Below are 21,187 nucleotides of genomic sequence, written 5' to 3'. Positions count from 1 at the left end.
CATGTTTGGGACGCAATAGCATCTGTTACACATGACTGAGCAGAAAAAAGTGACAGCTTTTTGGAGAAAAATGTCCGAGCTAGGGGACTGGATGCACTGCTGGGTGAGCTAGTAGAAGGATAGAGTGAAGAAAGCTTTCGAGCTTTAAGCTGGTCCAATAAAAGATATTACCTCATCCACCTTGTCTCAGAGCAACCCCTGGCAGTTCCATAGGGTATTCTGCAGGACATGTCAGTTTCTCAGACCTCCCTGCTGATTCTCCAAACAAACAAAATATAAATATGCTTACCTTCTAACTGGCTAAGGTTTAAAGGTTTAATGGTGATATATACTGTTGACCTTTGAGGTAAGTACAACCTATATTTATGAGTAATGATTTCACCATCTTCCTCTAAGAAGAAGCATCCTTTGGACTGTGCACACTGCCAATCCTGGAAACAAAACCAAATATATATATTAGAAGTTCATCTTGGTCTTTAATGCTTTTCTCTTAGTAAATTATTTTGGTCTTAGCTACAGCTAGGTGAATACTGCATAAAATCTCCTGCAATACTCCTTTGAATTTTTAAATGAATTCAATTAAGCAGCAGGTACACCTCTTTTGTATTTGCTTTCTGCGGATATTCTAGCAAACCTGCTTCACAAATTTTACTCTCAGCTGCTGAAATATTTGTGGAAAGTGAATTTTGAGCTGCATAACTAGCCAATTATGTGAACTCCAAACTGAGAATTTCACACTTGAATATGCAATTTGAAAACTGTGCTGTTATTAGTTCCATCGGGTCATCCAATCAGGGAACCTAATGAACTGGCTGAACAACCAAGAATTCTTTGTTCAGACAAGTCACAAGCAGGTAACATTTGTCAAATAAATTAATCATGAATTATTCACTAAAGATACTCTTTTAGACCCCAGTTCAGCTATCCATGAACTTAAATCCACCTCAGTTCAGAAAAGCATTTAAGCACATGCAAAAGTCCCTTTGAAGCAAGGGCGGCTCTAGACATTTTGCCACCCCAAGCACAGCAGGCATGCTGCCTTCGGCGGCTTGCCTGCAGAGGGTCCGCTGAAGCCGTGGGACCAGCGGACCCTCCGCAGGCAAGCCGCCGAAGGCAGCCTGCCTGCCGCCCTCGCGGCGACCGGCAGAACGCCCCCAGTGGCTTGCCGCTCCAAGCACGTGCTTGGCGTGCTGGTGCTTGGAGCCGCCCCTGCTTTGAAGTCACTGGGACTAACGCATGTGCTTAAGTTCTTTGCTGAATTGGGTCCTGAGGCACAGATCCTCAAAAGATATTTAGGCACCTAAGTTCTATTCATTTCAAGGGTTGTTAGGCACCTAAATAACTTTGGGGGATCTGGGCCTGAGAACATATAGCTGCATCACCCTCATAAATCTAACACAAGTTGGCCTGATACACACACTTCATTCAGGATGCAACAAATTGACAATTTTCTGCAATATCCTGAATGAACGTTACTGAATTAAAGTAAACTGTATTAAACTTTTGGGATCCATTGTATTAAAAATGCAACTGTGTATGTGCTATTGTGGAACTTTATGTACGTCCAGGGGAAGGATAAATAGGAAAACGGGGTGATTAGGCAAATTCATTCAGGTTGTGACATCTCCAGAGAAACCATCCCGCTGGAAAGAGATGCATATATTAGATCAAACTAGATTCTTCAGAGACCAACAGACAAAAGAAGGGGGTTTGGATAAATAGTCTGGTTTTAAACTGGTTCATGGCCTTTTTCCTGATCCAGCAAAGGGACAGGTCCTCTGGTCCGTGGAAGGCCCCAATCCTTAGGATAGGGTTAAAAGGACTGGGCCTATTGAAGCCTAACAAGACTGTGTGCTTGCTCTGAAGCTGAACTGGTAACCACAAGGATCCCCTTCAGTGGGAGAAGAGAAGGAGGGTTAAGAACTGATCCTGCTAGAGTCCATGTTAAGGTTGGGGTTCATTCTGGTAAGCTTATTAGCATGTGTGTATGTCCTTTTATTGTTTTGAAATATGTTTTCTCTGTAGTGTTTTTTACCTTATGAATAAAGCAGGCTTGCGTAGGAAGTCTTTGTGACAACTTATATCTGTAGCAATTACACTTATCTGTCTTGAAAGAGAAGCAAGCAGGGACATTTGGGCAAACTGTCTGGGCTGGGCAGAGAACTGTGCAGTCTGGAAACACCCCAGTCAGAAGGGAGTGAGACGTGTCTCCACCCAACAATAGCTGGGGAGCTGGAAGCCTGAGAATGGGTACACTTGCTGGGACAGTAAGGGGAAACCCAGGGGCAGTTGCCATGAACTCTGACACAAGGCTTGCCAGAATTTGGCTAAAGTGGGTATGAATTCTTCTCCCTTTTCCTACTGAAAGCAATTATTTTTGGCTATTGCTGAAGCCAGTGGAAAGATAAAAAAGGAAGATTGCACTATTTGCGTACAAGGTTTCTAGAGAAGTTATGTTGCTACGGCCAAGATACAACAACAATTATAGACTAGGTATTTTAAAAATGGCATGTTCCAAATTTTCCCTCAAGCTATCACTTGGAAAACAGAAACAAAGTCATTATAGGAGTGTTGTCACTGGATGTTTCCAACCTTCAGGGAAGAAAGGAATAACTGATTTTGCCTATTTTTGAAAATCCCTCAAGCTTTTTGTGGCTATTTTCCTAGCAATGGAAGAACACTATCCTCTGACATTTTAGTCTATTGACATTGTTTTTGAGCACAGCTTAGCTTCTGGAAGCTTTCCATTGTAGTTTTTGCATCTCATCTGTTTTAAACAATAAAACAGAGCATAATAAATACAATGTGTAAGGATAATGCACCATAACAACATTTCATGATAGATCCGTCTCCCTTGGTAAACTGCTTATTTAGTTTTGTTCTAAGAAATTGGTAATTTTCTATGGCCCTTATTCTGTAATCACTCCTGGACTTAGAGATAGATTATCCATTGCACTTCACCTTATGTAACTTTTTACACCAGTGAAAAGTGAATGTAAAATGCAGCCATTCTACCTAGATAGTGTTTTATACCCATTTATAGCCATTCTGACTAGACAGCGTTTTGCACTGGTGTAATGACTACACCAAGTGAGGGGCAACACAAAATTGGGCCAATAGCGTTTGCTACCCTAAGTAGACTAATGGCACCAAGTACAACACTTGGTAGTGTTTGCAGGATTGGGCCCTATATGTAGATCTGTCCATTGATAACTGCATATCTCTAATCAGTCACTGAGTAACGTAAGTCTTCCTTTGGGACCCAATACTGCACCACAAAGACAATGGAAGCAGGATCAAGCCCTTTTATAGTTAGCATCTTTCATTTGAGGATCTAATGGTATGTTACAAACAAATTAAGACTCACAGTATCACTTTGAGATAAATAAAATTCCTTTAATTATCTGTAAAAAGAGTATAAAAGTACAGAGAAGTAACATTTCCTTGAGCAAGGTCATCACAGCTATTTGAAGAAAAAAAGTTCTGCAGATCCTATCAAAAATATTTTCTCTAATTCCACATACAGCCTCTAAATCGTTCATTTATTAAGAAACAATTATACAAAATAATAGAACAACCCCAAAAAGAAACCAGAGAAACAAATCCAACTGAAACAATAACTTCAAACTATAGGAAGAAAAGAACAGGAGTACTTGTGGCACCTTAGAGATTAACAAATTTATTTCAGCATGAGCTTTCGTGAGCTACAGCTCACTTCTTTGGATGCATAGAATGGAACACACAGACAGGAGATATTTATACATACAGAGAACATGAAAAGGTGGAAGTACGCATACCAACAGGAAGAGTCTAATCAATTGAGATGAGCTATCATCAGCAGGAGAAAAAAAAACTTTTGAAGTGATAATTAAGATGACCCATAGAAGGTGTGAGGAGAACTTAACATAGGGAAATTGATTCAATTAGTGTAATGACCCAAACATTCCCAGTCTCTGTTTAAGCCTGAGTTAATTGTATCTAGTTTGCATATTAATTCGAGTTCAGCAGTCTCTCTTTGGAGTCTGTTTTTGAAGTTTTTTTGTTGCAAAATTGCCACCTTCAAGTCTGTCACTGAGTGGTTAGAGAGGTTGAAGTGTTCTCCCACTGGTTTTTGAATGTTATGATTCCTGATGTCAGATTTGTGTCCATTTATTCTTTTGCGTAGAGACTGTCTGGTTTGGCCAATGTACATTGCAGAGGGGCATTGCTGGCACATGATGGCATATATCACGTTGGTAGATGTGCAGGTGAAAGAGCCCCGATGGCGTGGCTGATGTATTTAGGTCCTATGATGGTGTCACTTGAATAGATATGTGGACAGAGCTGGCATCGGGCTTTGTTGCAAGGATAGGTTCCTGGGTTAGTGTTTATGTTGTATGGTGTGCAGTTGCTAGTGAGTATTTGCTTCAGGTTGAGAAGCTGTCTATAAGCGAGGACTGGCCTGTCTCCCAAGATCTGTGAGAGTGAGGGATCATTTTTAAGGATAAGTTGTAGATCTTTGATGATGCGCTGGAGAGGTTTTAGTTGGGGGCTGTAGGTGATGGCTAGTGGCGTTCTGTTATTCTATGCATCCGAAAAAGTGAGCTGTAGCTCATGCTGAAATAAATTTGTTTAATAACAGAATGCCACTAATTACAGGCTAATTAATTAAGAGAAAAAAACTTTTGTGGTGATAATCAAGATAGCCCTACAAAAGTTTTTTCTCTTAATTAATTAGCCTCTTAGAGTTGGTAGGACAACTCCCACCTTTTCATGTTCTCTGTATGTATGTATATATATCTCCTCACTATATGTTCCATTCTATGCATCTGATGAAGTGGGCTGTAGCCCACGAAAGCTTATGCTCAAATAAATTTGTTAGTCTCTAAGGTGCCACAAGTACTCCTGTTCTTTTTGCAGATACACACTAACACGGCTGCTACTCTGAAACCTGTATGTTTTAGAATTCTTATAGAGCCTTTTTTCCATTTAAACAGAATTTCTCAACCTACACTGTACCAAAAACTCTAAGCTCAGATATGCAAAGCTCCATAGGTATCTGGAAATGCAATCTCTAATGGGAACTAGGTATCCAAGTCCCTTCCTCTAACCTACCGTCTTTACTGCAAAGTTCTACCCATATAGAAGACTAACATGCTAGAGCTCTTATTTTTAAAATGATTTCAACAGGAACTAGGAGAGATAGTTATTTGGTTTTTACCCGTAGAAAGAAAAAGACCTGATCTCAATGAGACCCCTGAATAGAGTCTGTTCAATGTTTTACACTGACCTTTACCAAACAAACCCTGCCCCCTAGAAATGTGATGGGGAAGAGTCACCTAACCTGCAAAGAACAAATGGGAGAGAGTGAGAGAGAAAGAGAAAGAGAGGTGAAAAACAACTGGAGATCAATGGTGAAGGGGTTGAGATTGAGTGGAAGATGGAGTTCCATAAACCTATAAAAGAAGTTAGGGCCAACATTTTAAAATTATACTAAGATTAGTGTTAACATAAATCAGTGCTAAAGGAAGAATGTGCAAGATAGCCCCTTATATCATTACTGAGGAGAATATTCCTCCCCAGGTGAACTGTTGTTACAGTATGCACATGACTTCTATTTACCCTAAAATCCTTATGCCGCAAAATGAGATTTGTCCTTGAAATTTGACACAGCTGAGCAAATTAAACAAAAGCCTTTGGTTAACTCACTTTAGTCTCTAAACTTAATAGCTTACACAAATGTTTGAAAAACAATCAATCAACATTTCAGGCGAGATGAAATTCAAGGATTAAACTAATGAAATAGTAGGACTGGGTTTTAGGAGATTTAAAGGTACACAGTAAATTGTTTAAAGAGCAGCCAAATGTGTTGTATCTTTTAAAAAAGATACAGTAAATTATCGCGTACAAAAATGCCTCTTAAAAAATAATTTCCTACCTCTCCTTTCTTATTAGGGCAGGAGTTCCCAAACTGATCCATAGACCATTGCTGGTCTGTGGGGAGCCACCTCACCACATATCTGATGGTTCTCCTTGTTTCCAACTGTAACATCACATTAAAGACAGCTACTACTTTCCTACCATTACTTTTTCATGTTAAGTAATTTAGGTAGTTATCACAAGGATGTGCTATAATCCCAAAATGCAGGGATTAAGTGGGTCTTGAGACAATTTTTCTCCATTTAGATGCAGTCAACACTATGAAATAATTTGAGAGCCCTTGAGAATTCAAATACTGGCTTGTTATGCTTAAACAGAGCATGAGGTGGTGCTATACTCTTTTTAACTTATCAACAATATCACATTGCAAAAACATGTGAATTATAAACACTTAAAGAATACCTTGATTTTCAGCCTACAAACAGTGTATTTTATACCAATTCATAATGGAGAATGTGAAATGGAAAAGCACAAAATATGAGGTAAACTGGAAAACATACACTTATGTTCACTTTAATCAGTGAGAAAACATCAGAAAAATGTTTATTGCTTTCAATACCCATCACTGTAGAACACTTAATTTTATGTAAGTCTTATATATTGGCATTCCAATTCTAAAGCATTATGGGGATTATAGGAAATGTCTAGTTACCTACACATAAATGCAAATAAAAGGCATCTTTAGTGCAAGGGATTATTCGTACACGTCAAGCCAAATCTTTAGATCAGTGCCCGGCCCTGATCTGCCAATACCTATCCTTTCCCTACTGTCCTCCTGCAAAACAGAATCCTACTAGTTCCACTGCAAGAGGCCCCTCCATATGGAGGGAGCAGGATTTATCACTTCAGGAATAGGTCACGGCAGTATCTTGGCACATACTTCACTAAAATTGAGTTGGTTGTGCTTATTTTTTGTTTTTCTCCATTACATTTCAATGCAGGACACAAACTGCAGAAAAATGGTATATAACTATGTTGCTTTGGGGCAGAAAGCTCTTCTCAGATCTCTTTTTCAGTATTCTGCTATGTGTCCAGGCCTCCCATTGATGTCAGTGGAGAGCTTCTCACGTATACAGAGAGCAGAATGTTGAAGGTGAACGTTCTTGGCAGGAGAAGCTTGTTCTCAGTGATACACTTGCCAGATGCACAGTACAATATGAAAACAGGATACAATGCTTTCATTTTTTTTTAAAAAAGGCTTTTTATTTAGTCTTGCTTTAAATCTGCATGGAGAACTAACTAAATAATAATGGTTCGTAGAAATAAAGAAATGTTTTACATTGTTGTTGTTACAGTTTGTTGTAGGGTGTGTCTACACTGCAGTAGGAGGTGTGATTCCCACTACAGGTAGACAGACTTGTGCTAGCTCAGCTGGTGCTAGCGCACTAAAAATAGCAATGCTGACGTTGTGGCATTACTCGTGGCTTGGGCTAGTCACCGAAATATAAGCCTGCCCAGCCCCCTGGGGTTTGAGCTCAGGCGGCTAGCCTGAACCACCGTCAGTGCCGCAAAGTCCACACTGCTATTTATAGTGCACTAGCTCAAGTCTGCCTACCCGCCCTAGGAATCACACCTCCCAGAGGCAGTGTACACATATAGATAGAGACCAACAGGTTGCTTATCACCATCTATACACCTTCCAATAATATGCTCATAACCATCTATAATACTATTCATGTCTGGAACATGCTTGTGACTGATTATTAACGTACCCTTTACGTACTATTTAGAAATGGAACCTTAATGTGACCAGCTTCACAACACCCCTGTGAATTAGGGAAGCATTTTTATCCTTGTTTTACAGATGAGAAGCTAAGGCATAAAGAGTTGAAGTGAGTTGCCCAAGGTCACACAGGTAGTCTTTGGAAGAGCTGGGAACAGAACACAGATCTCCTGACTCCAGACTTGTGCCTGAATTGACCCAAGTGACCATCCTCAGCCCTCATGAGACTTAACAATATTTAATTTTTTGCAAACTGTTTTTACCTGGCTATACTTGATGCCTGATTCTTGTTATTCTTTCCTGAGTGGGAGCCACATAGAATATGATCTATGCAGACTGCAGGGAGGGGAAGCTTATCTATACAGTTTGCTTTTGAAAAAAGAGGCCCCTTTTTATTTTTTCTGTGGACACAGATGATAAATAGCTGGGAATCTGTGGTGTTCCTTAAAATAATTTGTTAGATCCTTAAAATACTGGACATGCCTTTCTTTGAATTTGTCACACAGCTCCACTGAATAAAGAATAGTTGGAAGGGTTATATTGTGCAGAGGGTACAATACGCTACATTTGTCCATGGCAATTTTAATGTATAAAGGTTCAAAGTGTTCTGAATTACACTATGTTCACCTATCAGACCAGTAACACCAGTGTTGGTCCAAGTCCACCAAAACAACACTTTCTAATTGTCCCAGAAAACAGATGAACTGTGGAGAAAAATAAATGTGAATATAAAAAGAATGAGACCAATGTATGCTCCTAGGTCCTGATCCAAGGCCCAAGAAATCATTGGGTGTCTGTCCATTCATTTCAGTGGGCTTTGGCTAGGGCCCTTAGGTAGTATGGATGCAACAAATTAGCAGTACCAGTTACATCTGTTTATTTTTATTGACCAATATTTGGTTTAATTTCTGATGAAAGATATGCTGGTAATCACTAATGGTCACTTTCTAAAACTGCTTTTCATTAAAACTTTATTTGCTTGTGAAAATAAAGAGGGGTCCAATATTGGAAAACTATATGATTTTGCACACTACAGATCATGTTTGAACATGCTGGAACTGAAGTTAAATTGCATGGGGGTGCAGGTACCTAAACAGATTGAAAAAAAATTCCTCTGAGATCATGTTTTTAAATTTTAATATAGAACAAATGTCACTATCCAGCAATGTTAAAGATATAAAGGACTTCAGAGTTCAATAACAAATACAGAGTTGTTATTTGAAACAAAATGTACCTCATGAGAACAATCAGTTCAGTTTTCTAGCAGTAGTTATACTATGTGGTCATAACCATTTTTTCCCTTTTACACAGAGGTCTCAAGGTGCACATTTTTAATGTATCCTAGCAGTTTCCAGTTAATGTTTTATATTTCTGTAGCTATTATTTTCTGTTGAAAGAAAACTAGTAAAGGTTGAGTCAAGAAAGGGAAAACAAAGGAAAAAGATCAATATTAACACTCTACAAATATTGACTTAACAAAGTGACTTTGTTGTCTTTCTCCCACAGGAATTTATATTGAATGAGTGATTCATTTAAACAAAAATACTTATAGAACATATTAGTCTAAATATAAAATCAATATTTGCAGGCTACAGGATATATTTACAAATTAATGTTCATTGAACTGAATATATTTGGAGATCTGTTATTTATTTCCAATTACCATTCTTATAAAGGTTTATGATACAAATCTTTCAGACTACTTAAGCATTTAAAGTTCTCACCAATCTAATAAATTATTCAATTTTAAGTTTCTCAAAAAGTCATTATATGTTTTATCCAACAGTGATTTCATTTATAAAAATATACTTTGCTTTATTAAACCTTCACACCTGAAAAATTATTTTCAGTAACTGGATGTCAACAAAACCAACAATATATAAAAATATTAATAATATTTTGCATCATGAAATCTCTCTGTAGTGTACAGCTGTCCTTGACAAACTACTAACATAAGAGAAAAAAATCAGAGGAAAACTGCTTCTATTTAACATGCAACAATGTGTGTGCTTAAACGAAAACAGCATAATTTAAACAGAACTAACATACACAGTACCTTTACTGTGTTTGGCTCAATTAGCTCTGAATTTGTGTTACTGCTGGTGCCCAGGCAGATAGTGGAAGAAACGGATGCCTTGCAACTTTGGGCTGATGAAGGCCTTGAAGAAGTTCTGCTGTCACCTATAACACAGATATTTATTTATTTACACTGGCTGTTTTCCATTGTTTCAGAATGTTACAAATGGTATTTGTATATCTTTGCATTCAAAGTCACACACAAAAAAACCTAAAACTTCATTAAAATAAACTGAATTCTCTTATGATTATTTAACCACATGACCATGGACTAGTACCACTACCATCATCTCCCTCCTTGTACATGTCAAAGAAGTATTCTTTACGTTCCTTCTAGACCAAACAATCCCAGTCTTTTCATTTCCTCTTGTCGGATTACTTTGCATTTTTTTCAATTTCAGCATGATTTTTCCTTGAATTGAAACCAAAAGGGACTGATATGCTCTATGTACAAATGCAGGTATTTCATATACTCTCATTATATTCCTATAATCTTGGCCCTTCTTCAGTAAGGTACATAAGCCTTTGTGTAATTTTAAGCACATGAGTAGACATATTGAAGTCAATACTACTACTCACATGTTTAAATACCTTGCTTTAAAAATGCAAGCTAATATCTTTCCTGTTGATAAATGTTTTAGGCTTCATTTCTTATTAGGATATGAGATAAATAGCCTGACATACTGCAACATCTGTACACTCATTTTCTCTCTTCCCTCTGGACTATGTCACACAAGAATCAACTGATTTTAGTCCTAAGAAAAATTTGATGGTCTTAGATAAGAGATGCAGCCAAAGTCCATTTGGGCAAGGGGCTCAGAAATCCGAGTGGTGCTTTTCTGTGGTTGCCAAAGTCAAAATCTGTGCTAGTATGAGAAAAGTAAAAAAAAAAGTTACTCAACCTGCTGATTCACTTGGGAGAATGGGCCCGGGGTTCTGAAATGGAGCTTCCCTGCCTGAAAAGTAAATACCTCTCTTTGGTGCTGGCTTGTGATCAGTTTTCCTTGTGGTCTTTGATGATGGTTTTGATATTGGTGATGTTGCTCTTTCAGAGGAGGTTTCAACTTGACTTCCAAACTGCTGACGCCTCAGTCTACTGTCAACTTCTAGTTTCTCTAGTGCAGTCTTACGACATTGCTCATTGGTTGTCATATATAATTTACAAAACTTTGCACAATAAAAAAGTGAAACATTCTTTAATACAGTTTTAGGGGAAAACACACACATTAGTAAGCACAGGATAAATCAACAGATGGAATCTAGTTTCTCTTGAAGCACAATGCTCATTTTATTTTCATGAATCAGAATGACCACTCTCAAGTGACATAGTAAAAATGGAGCCATGATTCAGTAGAGAGGTCGCACTATAAAGTGAAAATGAAATATGAATTTCACCCCAACAGATGATTTATATTATCTGCTAGACATTTGTGGACTCATTTTTATGCCTAATTTTTAATGGAGGGTTGTTGTTTTTCTGTGAAACTGTGTTTATGGTGCAAGTCTTTTGTGGACTGTTGACTGTTTAAAATTTAGTCATTGCTTAGAGGTTCAGTTTGAAATAACATAAAACTGAAGAGATATTCTACCTTGAAAAATAGATGCTGAGTACACGCAATAACCTCCCCCACAAAAGAAATTGCACATTAGCCAAGACAGTACTTATAATATAGATTAAAAAGGCATTACAGTGCTAATCCATGCTGAATATCCAGGTTTGCTCTCATTTGCCACCCTTGACCTGCTACTGCTGCCAGTCTCACCCCTGGAACTAGGTTGTATCCTTGAACATAGCTAGGTTCACAAGTACAAAGTGACCTTTGTTTGAGGATATTACCAAAGAAAGTGCATTGTGCGCCAGAGAAATGGTGCTCCCATATTATCTGTACAGCTTCTAGCACAATGGGGTTCTGGTCTATGACAAGGTTTCCCAGGCACTATGGCAATACTAATGATAAATAAATAAAATAAATAATAATATGAAGCCCTTTGGGAACCATATCACCTGCACCGGCCCTCCCTCCAGCACTTTGTAATCTGCAAACCTCAAAATATCAGCACTAAGACCTATTAGTGTGGCTTAGGAAGTAGCTATCAAATTTGATTAATCCAACATCATATACAAAAGTATTGTCACCTTGTTTATCATACCTTGTTGTAATCAAGCTTGCCATTGCTGTTTACATCAGCCAATTTAGTGATGGCATTCACTTCCTCTACAGTCATCTTCTCACCTCTCTGTGATAAACAGTTTAAATGTCAGTTCCTACTAAAGAACATTGTTCACCGACATCACCGGTTTGAAGATTACACAAAGGAAATAAGTATACTTTAACATTCTTATCTGCAGCACTTTTACATTGGCCTGAGTTTGAATCCCCAAAATAGTGATCAGCATTGTAAATGATATTTTAATGTATTTGAAACACTACTAAATACTTGGAAGATGAATAACTAAGCTCATGCAATTTCAAGGTCTCATTCCACAAGCCCTCCATGCGTGGAACTAATGTTGACTTTAGTAGGCATACCAGGCACTGAGGATTTGTAGCATAGCAACTCCTAGTCAATTAAATTAATATTTATATGCAACCCATGCCAGCTGAGTGTGGTGCTCTGTCCCCCTCTAGTGTCAACCAGGGCCCACTCCAGCTTTTTTGCTGCCCCAAACGGCGAAGCGAGGGAAAAAAAAAGAAAAGAGAAAGCCGCGATCGGCAGCACTTCAGCGGCAGCTCTGCCGTGGCGCTTCATTCTTCGGCGGCAGTTCCTTCGCTCTGAGAGGGACTGAGGAACCTGCCACCGAATTGCTGCCGAAGAACCAGACATGCCGCCCCTTTCCATTGGCCGCCCCAAGCACCTGCTTCCGTGGCTGGTGCCTGGAGCCAGCCCTGGTGGCAACCAAACTACTTAGAGATTAATGAGTCTACCAACAGAGACGTGGCTTTTAGTCATGCAGTAGAGGCTCATGCATTTAGCTCCAAAGGTCCTAGGTTCAATCCCAGTGTTACATATAATCTAATTAACATATTACAACCAAGAGCTAATTTAATAATATTTTACATTTTAGTCACTTATTTAGGCTGTTATATTAAGCCCATGCTGAGTTCTTTTACACTGGTTCCTTATAAAATGGTGGATTTACTTTAAATTAGACCTACTGATTTTATAGCCCTTCATGGTGCTATAGCTACATTCAAGATTTGCTCCTTTCACCTTGTACTACACAAAGATCATTTCCCTGTTGTTGCTACCATCAATATTTGTGCTCATACAGCACCTGATTGTTAAGGGTCCTGCCATCTGTCCGTGTGGACCCTGCTGCTGTGCATTAAATGCTTCATAGTGCACACATCGAAGTATATTATGTAACTTTTAGTGAGCAGCAGCATGGTTCAGATGGCCTGGCCACTTGGTGTGTAACAAGCTATTGCACTGTAAATTCACACACCACCTTGCTATGCACTGTGCTTCTAGCTCTATCACAGCTTACATTGTGCAACTTGATGAGGTAAGGGCCTGAGCTCAGGGGTATGGCTGCAGTGATGTGGTATTTTTGTTACGGCTGTAATGGGATCACGGACCCCATAATTATCATGTTGGGGCAGGAGGGGTAGTTATTTTTGAGCATGCATGAATGAGACAAAATGTGTGAAGGGAGGATAATAACTGAACAAACTTTACTAAGTTAATGACACTGTCCCATAGGGCTGCAAAAGGACCTTTCAAAAGCAGGGGATTTGCATAGAAGTTGCTGGAACAAAACAGTACTAAGCACTGAACTTAACAAGGGCTATGTGCTTCCAATTCAGCTGCTTCAGTGCGGGACAGATAGGTAGTGTTTCCTTAAAAAAAAGTAATTTAATTATTTTTCTGTTGATCTTCATACATTATGGGCTGGAATCAGGGCTGCCCAGAGGGGGGGGCAAAGGGGGCAGTTTGCCCCGGGCCCCGCAGGGACCCCCAAGAGAACAGCTGAGGCCCCCGCCTCCGCCCCTCTCCTGGAGCCCTAGCGCATCAAGCGGCGTCCTCAGACAGCGCGGCAGCGTGTCCCGGCGGGGCCTGAGCCCTGCCCCGCTCAGAGCCGTGTGGCAAGGGGGCGGAGGCTGGGAGCTCCGGGCTGAGCTCAGCTCCCTCCGCTCGGCGTGGAGCTCCCAGCCCCGCCCCCTCCCCACGCGGCTCTGAGCGGGACGGAGCTCAGGCCCCGCTGGAGACTCACTGCAGCTGTTGGGTGAGGCGCTGAGGCTCCGGGTGAGGAGAGAGCCGGAGGTAAGAGGCTGGGGCCAGGGGGTTTGGCTAAGGGGCAGGGAGTCCTGGGGACAGTCAGGGCACAGGGAGGGGGCAGAGGTGGGGGGAGCGGTCAGGGGGCAGGGAATGGGGGGGTTGGATTGTGGGTGTTCTGGGGGGGGTGGATAGGGTCAGGGCCGCCCAGAGGGGGCAGGGCAAGAGGGCGCAGGAGCTTCTTCGCTCCCGGTCTTCGCCAGCGGGGGGTCCTTCCGCTCCGGGGCAGAAGGACCCCCCACTGGCGAATTACCGCCGAAGCGGGACCCGCCGCCGACGTGCAGCCCGGTCTTCGGCGGTAATTCGGCGGCGGGGGGCCCTTCCGTTCCGGGACCCGCCGCCAAAGTGCCCCGAAGACCCGCGGCGGGGACCCCCCCCACCGCCGAATTACCACCTAAGACCGGGCTGCACGTCGGCGGTGGGTCCTGCTTAGGCGGTAATTCGGCGGCGGGGGGGGGTTCCCGCCACGGGTCTTCGGGGCACTTCGGCGGTGGGTCCTGGAACGGAAGGGCCCCCCCGCCGCCGAAGACCCCGGGCCCCTGGAATCCTCTGGGCGGCCCTGGCTGGAATTGAGAGGAGCAGTTGGGTGACCACCCAACTTCAGGACTGTAGGGGGAAAAAATAAGAAAGAGGGAGAGAAAGACAGCCAAGGGAGTATAACACTTAAAAAGAAATCATTAAAATAATTCCAATATAGATTGTTTCCCCCTAACAAAATCAATTTTTGAATATTCAGGACTGTTTCTATGATTTTAAAAATTTTAAAAGATTGGTTCGTCTGCTATACCAATTTTCGGCAAATTATAGCTCTATATCAAAATTTGTAATTTACCTTCCATAATACTTACCATTGTCAGAATTTTATAAAGTTCAGTGTGCAAAATATATCCATCATTATTTGTATCTACTTTTAAAAATGCTTTGAGCAGTTCTGTTTTTGTAGCTGGTTTTTCTTTTTTTAAGATATTACAAAAATCATCAAAATTCAGTGTGGTGGTCTGGGGAGTCCAGTACTGATTAACCATCTTCTGAGATGGATTTCTTCCAGCCTGTTGAAGCACTGCACAGTAAAATATAATATCAACTCTTCATTGACACTGACAGACAAAATAGATATGATTTTTTCAAACTATCCTGTAATCAGTTCATAGGTTAAGACAGGTGTTTTTTTAATCCAAACAAAGGCAAAAGTAGGCATGAATGATAAACCTTTGCTTAACTGCAGTAGCTGTGACATGGGATGTTGACTCAATCCTGTGTTCCTGATTTAATGCTACATGGCGGACCATCCTGCGCACCCGCACTGGGAAGGAAGAGGGTGCAAGGCTACCCATACCAGGGGTAGCAGCATGAAGGTCAGAGAAGCCTAAGCCTCTGATGGAGTACTACATTCCCACTGTACATGTTGGTGAGAATAGGCAGTGCCTTGGTTTCTTTCCCTCCCAAAGCACTCAGTGGCATACTGGGGAAGTACACTGTGCCAGATATAGGCTGGGTCTAAGTGCTACTATAACTATGTGCTGCCTCATACACAGGGCTCTGGCAAAGCCACAATTTAGCCCTTAGGATCGAGTCAGCAGCTCTCTCTTACTTGTGTACACAGAACCACTGAACTCAATGGGACTACTCACAAAAGTAAGACCTGCAAGATCAGACCCTCAATCAGGCAAAATATCCACTGACTTGAAAGTGAAATTCCTACCTATTCCCCCCACAAGTAGTAAATGTGGGATTTGGCCCACTGTGTGTAATCCGCAGGCTTTAATATAACAACCTGTTATTTGTAAAGCTACATATTCTGGGCCAGATCCATCTACTGACGTCAATGAGAGTCTTTCCGTTTAGTTTAATAGGAATTGGGTCAGGCTCTCAGTGTACAGCCTACCATAAATGAGCTGTAGAATTATTTCTCTACCAACCAAATAGTTCATATTATAAAACATGAATTTCAAATGTAAAAAGAAAAATAATTCCCAGTAAACTGATAGTAAAAAAATAAAATAAAATCAATAATAAAAAATAAAATAAATAAATAATAATAAAGCTGATAAAATGTCTGCAACAAGTCCCACTGCTCCTGTATATGGCAGTTGCAGAAGTTGGATTTGCTAGTTCTAGCTAGCTTCTGAAAAATCTTCACTTACATTAGGCTTTCATCAGTTTATAATGTGAAGAAGGCATTATCTTAAATTCAAGCTAAACTCAAATATGCTGTCTAGTTAATAAGATGTCATAACCCCCAACCCACTTTAGAGAATTAGATGGTTTAGGAGAACTCTCTAGGTAAGTCAGTAGTTTGCTTTTTATCCAGATCTGTAATGACTAAGTCTTTACCAGCTCAGAGCTGTTCAGGAGCCTATCTGAAATGAGTTAGTGGTATCATTACAATTCTTAGTAGGTGGGCCATATAAAGAAAGACTCTCCAAAGAACCCCTTTTCATAATTAGCACCTTTATTGCTAATCTAAGGTGTGACCCCCCCCAAGGACCAAATGGGCACAGAATGGAGGCTGGTGAATATGGGATAGCTCGTGTCTTTATTCATGTACCTCTTGTACATTCATGTACATAGCAACTGTTTTGGCATTTCTGTTTCAAGGTCAGCTAAGGAAGGGCAATCATTCTCAATGTGTGTTGTTATGTGGATAACCCACTCTTGTGGGCTGTCAATCTAGCACCCTTCATGAACTGATTATTCACTTGTATTTTAATAAATGTGTTTTGATAAATATACAGCAAGATGCTGCTACCTGTATCATTTATGATTCCAGGGAGATCAGTGATTGCTACAAACATATCTCCCAAGACCATATTTTTGAAAGACTGTTTAGACCGCATCTTTTATTTATGTTTCTTTAACTGGATTCTGCTAAATACCTGAGTAATAAGATAGGACATTAGATTATAGTACATTCAGTGAGCAACTACGACTCCTCTAAGGGTTTGTCGGAGCAGGCTCTAAACTAATAGCATAGTTTGTGTTATTAACCAAACATCATGTAACCACAGATGCTTCAATATTGACACCACTGATTTGATTCTTTGCCAGGATTTACGCTAAGCTTTTACATAAGCCTATAATGACTCTTAACACTTACAAGTTTAAAAGGGGAAAAACGTTCACACACAGCTCTGAGAAGACTGGGAGCCTGAACTAGTAACGGCCCTTTCTTAGCTGACCTTGAAATCAAAATGCCTAAACACTTGCTATGTGCCCAAGTAGCATATGGATAGAGATGAAAGGCACAGCACATATATAAAAGAGATGACATTTGTTCACACCACTCTTATTTTAAAACCATCATTAGGATGTTATACAGGGGCTTCTATCTTAACCCTGACAGTCTGCAGAAGACTGAGTCATATGCTGAAAGAGTATGCTTGTTAGAGAATGGTATTTCAAGTACTGGTATTTGGAGAGAAGCTGTCAGTCTGAAACCATCAGATGTACATGCTAACTGGCTTCCTGGTAAAAAGCTCACATGATGTAGGTATGGACGAAGATTAAAGAGAATGAAAGTCTGGAGATAATGAATTTTATGCTAAGGAAAAGAGGAGTACAGTGCCTAAATATTATGACTGACCATAGTGTGTCAGAATGCTTTATTTACTTTTTGTTTGTTCTGTGATTACATAACCTCTGTGGTTTTCTACAAAGATGCCATTCCCTGACACCATAATCTACTATTGATAAACCCTTAGCAAGCAACACAGCAGCATTGACAATTCCAAGTGTTCAAAAATCATATTAGCTTCAAAATCATAAGGGTTTTTTAAAAAAAAATATAGATTTGGGTTCTTTTTATATGCCTCCTGGTTTTTAGCCTTTTTATGGTTCATGTTTTCAAGCTTTTCTTTGTGATCAGGAGGCCTAGAAACTTTTATTTAAAAAAAAAAGGAAGCTAATAATAGGACTCCAGGTGTTGGGGCTTTAAGAAAAAACACCAAATACTGTGATACATGATAAACTTGCAAAAATTGGCAACACTAAAACTTAACAGATTTCTAGATGGAACTGTGAAAGCTATTCCAAATATTCATTTAACAGAAAAACTAATTAAAACATTTTAAGTAAACCAATTCCCAGCCCCTAGCCCAACTTAGAGACCATTTTTTTCACTAACTTACTGTATAAATTGGTCGTTTTCATGGTTCCACCCAATTAGCTGTGGAACTTTGAGTTATTTTTGTAGACTTTTTCTAAGCATCATAATTTTCAATCAAGTATTTATACTTACTACTACTAACTGCATTTACCAAACCAAAAAGATACATTGTTGGACTGTTGCAGATGTCACCTAATCACACAATGAAGTAGAATAATACTAGGGCTGTTAAGCAATTTAAAAAAATGAATTGCGATTAATCACACAGTTAAACAATAATAGAATACTATTTATTTAAATATTTTTGGATGCTTTCTACATTTTCAAATATATTGATTTCAATTACAACACAGAATACAAAGAGTACAGTGCTCACTTTATATTTAATTTTTGATTACAAGTATTTGCACTGTCAAAACCAAAAGGAATAGTATTTTTCAATTTACCTAATACAAGTACTGTAGTGCAATCTCTTTATCGCGAAAGTTGAACTTACAAATGTAGAATTATATAAAAAAGACCTGCATTCAAAAATAAAACAATATAAAATTTTAGAGCCTGCAAGTCCACTCAATCCTACTTCTTATTCAGCCAAGCACTCAAACAAGTTTGTTTACATTTGTAGGAGATAATGCTGCCCGCTTCTTGTTTGCAATGTCACCTGAAAGTGAGACCTGTAAAAATGATAAACAAAAGAAACAGTATATGTCCCCTGGAATGGTGGTTGAAACATGAAAGGACATATGAATCTTTAGCATATCTGGCATGTAAATATCTTGCGAGGTTGGCTACAACAGTCGGCTACAAATGCCTGTTCTCACTTTCTGGTGACAGTGTAAATAAGAAGATGGCAGCATTATCTCCTGTAAATGTAAACAAACTTCTCTGTCTCAGTGATTGTCTGAACAAGAAATAGGACTGAGTGGAATTGTAGTCTCTGAAGTTTTACATTGTTTTGTTTCTGAGTGCAGTTATATAACAAAAAAATGCAATGTAAGTTGCACTTTCACAACAAAGATTGCACTACAGTACTTGTATGAGGTTAATTGAAAAATACTATTTCTTTTTTGTTATTTTTACAATGCAAATATTTGTCATAAAAAATAGTATACACTTTGATTTCAGTTACAACACAGAATAAAATATATATGAAAATGTAGAAAAACATCCAAAATATTTAATAAATTTCAATTGGTATTCTATTGTTTAACAGTGCGATTAAAGATGCAATTAATCGCGATTAATTTTTTTAATTGCATTTAATTTTTTGAAGTGATCGCGTGAGTTAACTGCGATTAATCGACAGCCCAAAATAATACTGATAAAAGAATAAAACATCTGTCTTGAAATTTAGGAAATTGAGAAGTGCTTTAACTTAAGGTACATTTATATTTTTTAAAAATTAATGTACGTAGTTCTTATGAAACACTGAAGTCATCCATTTATGCACAAAACACATTCAGCATAGGCAGGGAAAGATTTTCACATATCACATAGTCAGTGTTTCTCAACCCTGATCTGGGGGACCATGACTCGGGGTGAAAGGGTAAGGTCCATCTCTCATTAACAACTTTTCTGATGAGACTGCAAACCACTATGCCAATTAATGCCAGTTGCCATGGTGATTTTCTATGCTAGGGACACTTGTCCACTAGAAACTGAACTGAGAATAACTCATTGTAATTTATCACTTGTTGGAGAGAGGAAAACACTTTACTGCAAAATGTCACCACCACAAAGCAGTATCCAGGCCCACATCAAGTAGGCAACGATGCCACCATCAAATGTGCTGCTGTTAAATAACTCACTTAGGCCCCCCAATAACTGATAGGTGGTATTGACTTTTGCTCATTCAGAGTGGTGGTTTAGAGATGAAAGGCTCTGTATATTGTTTCACTTCAACAAACCATCCAATACCAAGTAATATAGATTAAGAATTTGAGGAAAATGAAAAATATTGAGATAAAGTACTTTCTGTAAACTATCTGAAAAACTATGATATATTTTATAATAGGTATAAACTTTGGAAGTGTCTTTATAGATACAGCCACTAATGCTTGAAAACCCAAACCCCACCAAGAACTGCCAGAATCCTTAAAAGAAGCTATTGTGACCAAGCTCCATTACGCGCTGGGGTATTTCCACCAGTGAAATGCTGTCTGTTGGTTTGAAAATAAACTACTGTAATCTTCACACACAAAATTCAAGTAAAGAAAATTATCTCCTACTCATTACCTAAACAGAGTTGTTCTTTTGATTTAATATTTTCTAAGCTGCTTTTAAAAACAGCTAGGTAGGCTGCTCTGCAGTTCATGTAAAAGGTCTCCTCTTCAGAATACTGCGATTTCTTTGCTTGAGAACTTTCTGAGAGTATGGTTTTCTCATGGGAGAGGGATGCATTACTTCCAGGACTGCTGGCCATTCTGTGAATAATACAAACATATTTAAAGTCTTTTGCTTTTGCTTTCATAGTGCGTAAGTATGTCTCTGTTCTGTCCCCTCACACAGATTCAATTAAACTCTCTTTGAATCTGTTTCTCTGCTGTAAAATGGGGATAATGCTTCTTAACTGCCTTTGTAAAGTGCTTTGAGATCCATGAATTTAAACTATGTAAGTGCTAAGTATTACTCGTTATTATTTATTTATCTACACTGAATGCAAACACAGTAGCAAATTTTCTAAGATACCATATGAGGTGATGCATCCTTAGCCAAAATTAGAATTAAGCCTCAAGGGATTGTCTACACTATACTTTTTTCCTAAAATGTCCTACTGTTGCTATCACTGGCTCAACTCACCTGCGAATAGCAACAGTGGGAGCACTTGTATGGACAAGCTACTAGTGTCCGCTGGTGTTTTAACCACTGTTGTCTAGGCTTGCTGTGGGCAGAGTTATTCAGAACAGTGGTAAAAAAAAAACCCTGGCAGGCCAGCAGCCACCTCGTCCACACTGGCACTCTCATTATTAGTGCTACTGGTTGAACTTAGCCAGTAGTAGTAATGATAGAATACTTTAGGGGAAAGATGCTGATGTGGACACAACCTAGAAGAAGTGGAAAGTGTGTGGAATGCGTTTTTTCACCAC

The 21,187-nt window shown here is 39.4% G+C and overlaps 1 protein-coding gene across 1 annotated transcript in view; it reads right to left on the bottom strand.

The window, feature by feature from the left end:
* EFCAB7 (EF-hand calcium binding domain 7) overlaps nt 1–21,187 on the bottom strand; it is a 43,409-nt gene that overhangs the window by 16,558 nt on the left and 5,664 nt on the right. The window contains exons 2-7 of the mRNA XM_045027074.1: nt 20,337–20,524; nt 14,845–15,056; nt 11,870–11,956; nt 10,690–10,885; nt 9,699–9,823; nt 290–431 (exon numbers count right to left, since the gene is read on the bottom strand). Coding sequence (XP_044883009.1) covers nt 290–431; nt 9,699–9,823; nt 10,690–10,885; nt 11,870–11,956; nt 14,845–15,056; nt 20,337–20,523 — 949 coding nt within the window. The 5' untranslated portion in view covers nt 20,524. The remainder of the gene's footprint in view (nt 1–289; nt 432–9,698; nt 9,824–10,689; nt 10,886–11,869; nt 11,957–14,844; nt 15,057–20,336; nt 20,525–21,187) is intronic.

This window comes from Mauremys mutica, chromosome 8 (assembly GCF_020497125.1).
Source record: "Mauremys mutica isolate MM-2020 ecotype Southern chromosome 8, ASM2049712v1, whole genome shotgun sequence".
In the NCBI taxonomy this organism is placed as follows: Eukaryota; Metazoa; Chordata; order Testudines; family Geoemydidae; genus Mauremys; species Mauremys mutica.
The sequence above is the reverse complement of the archived record's forward strand: the minus strand, read 5'-3'. Positions and strand labels throughout refer to the sequence as shown.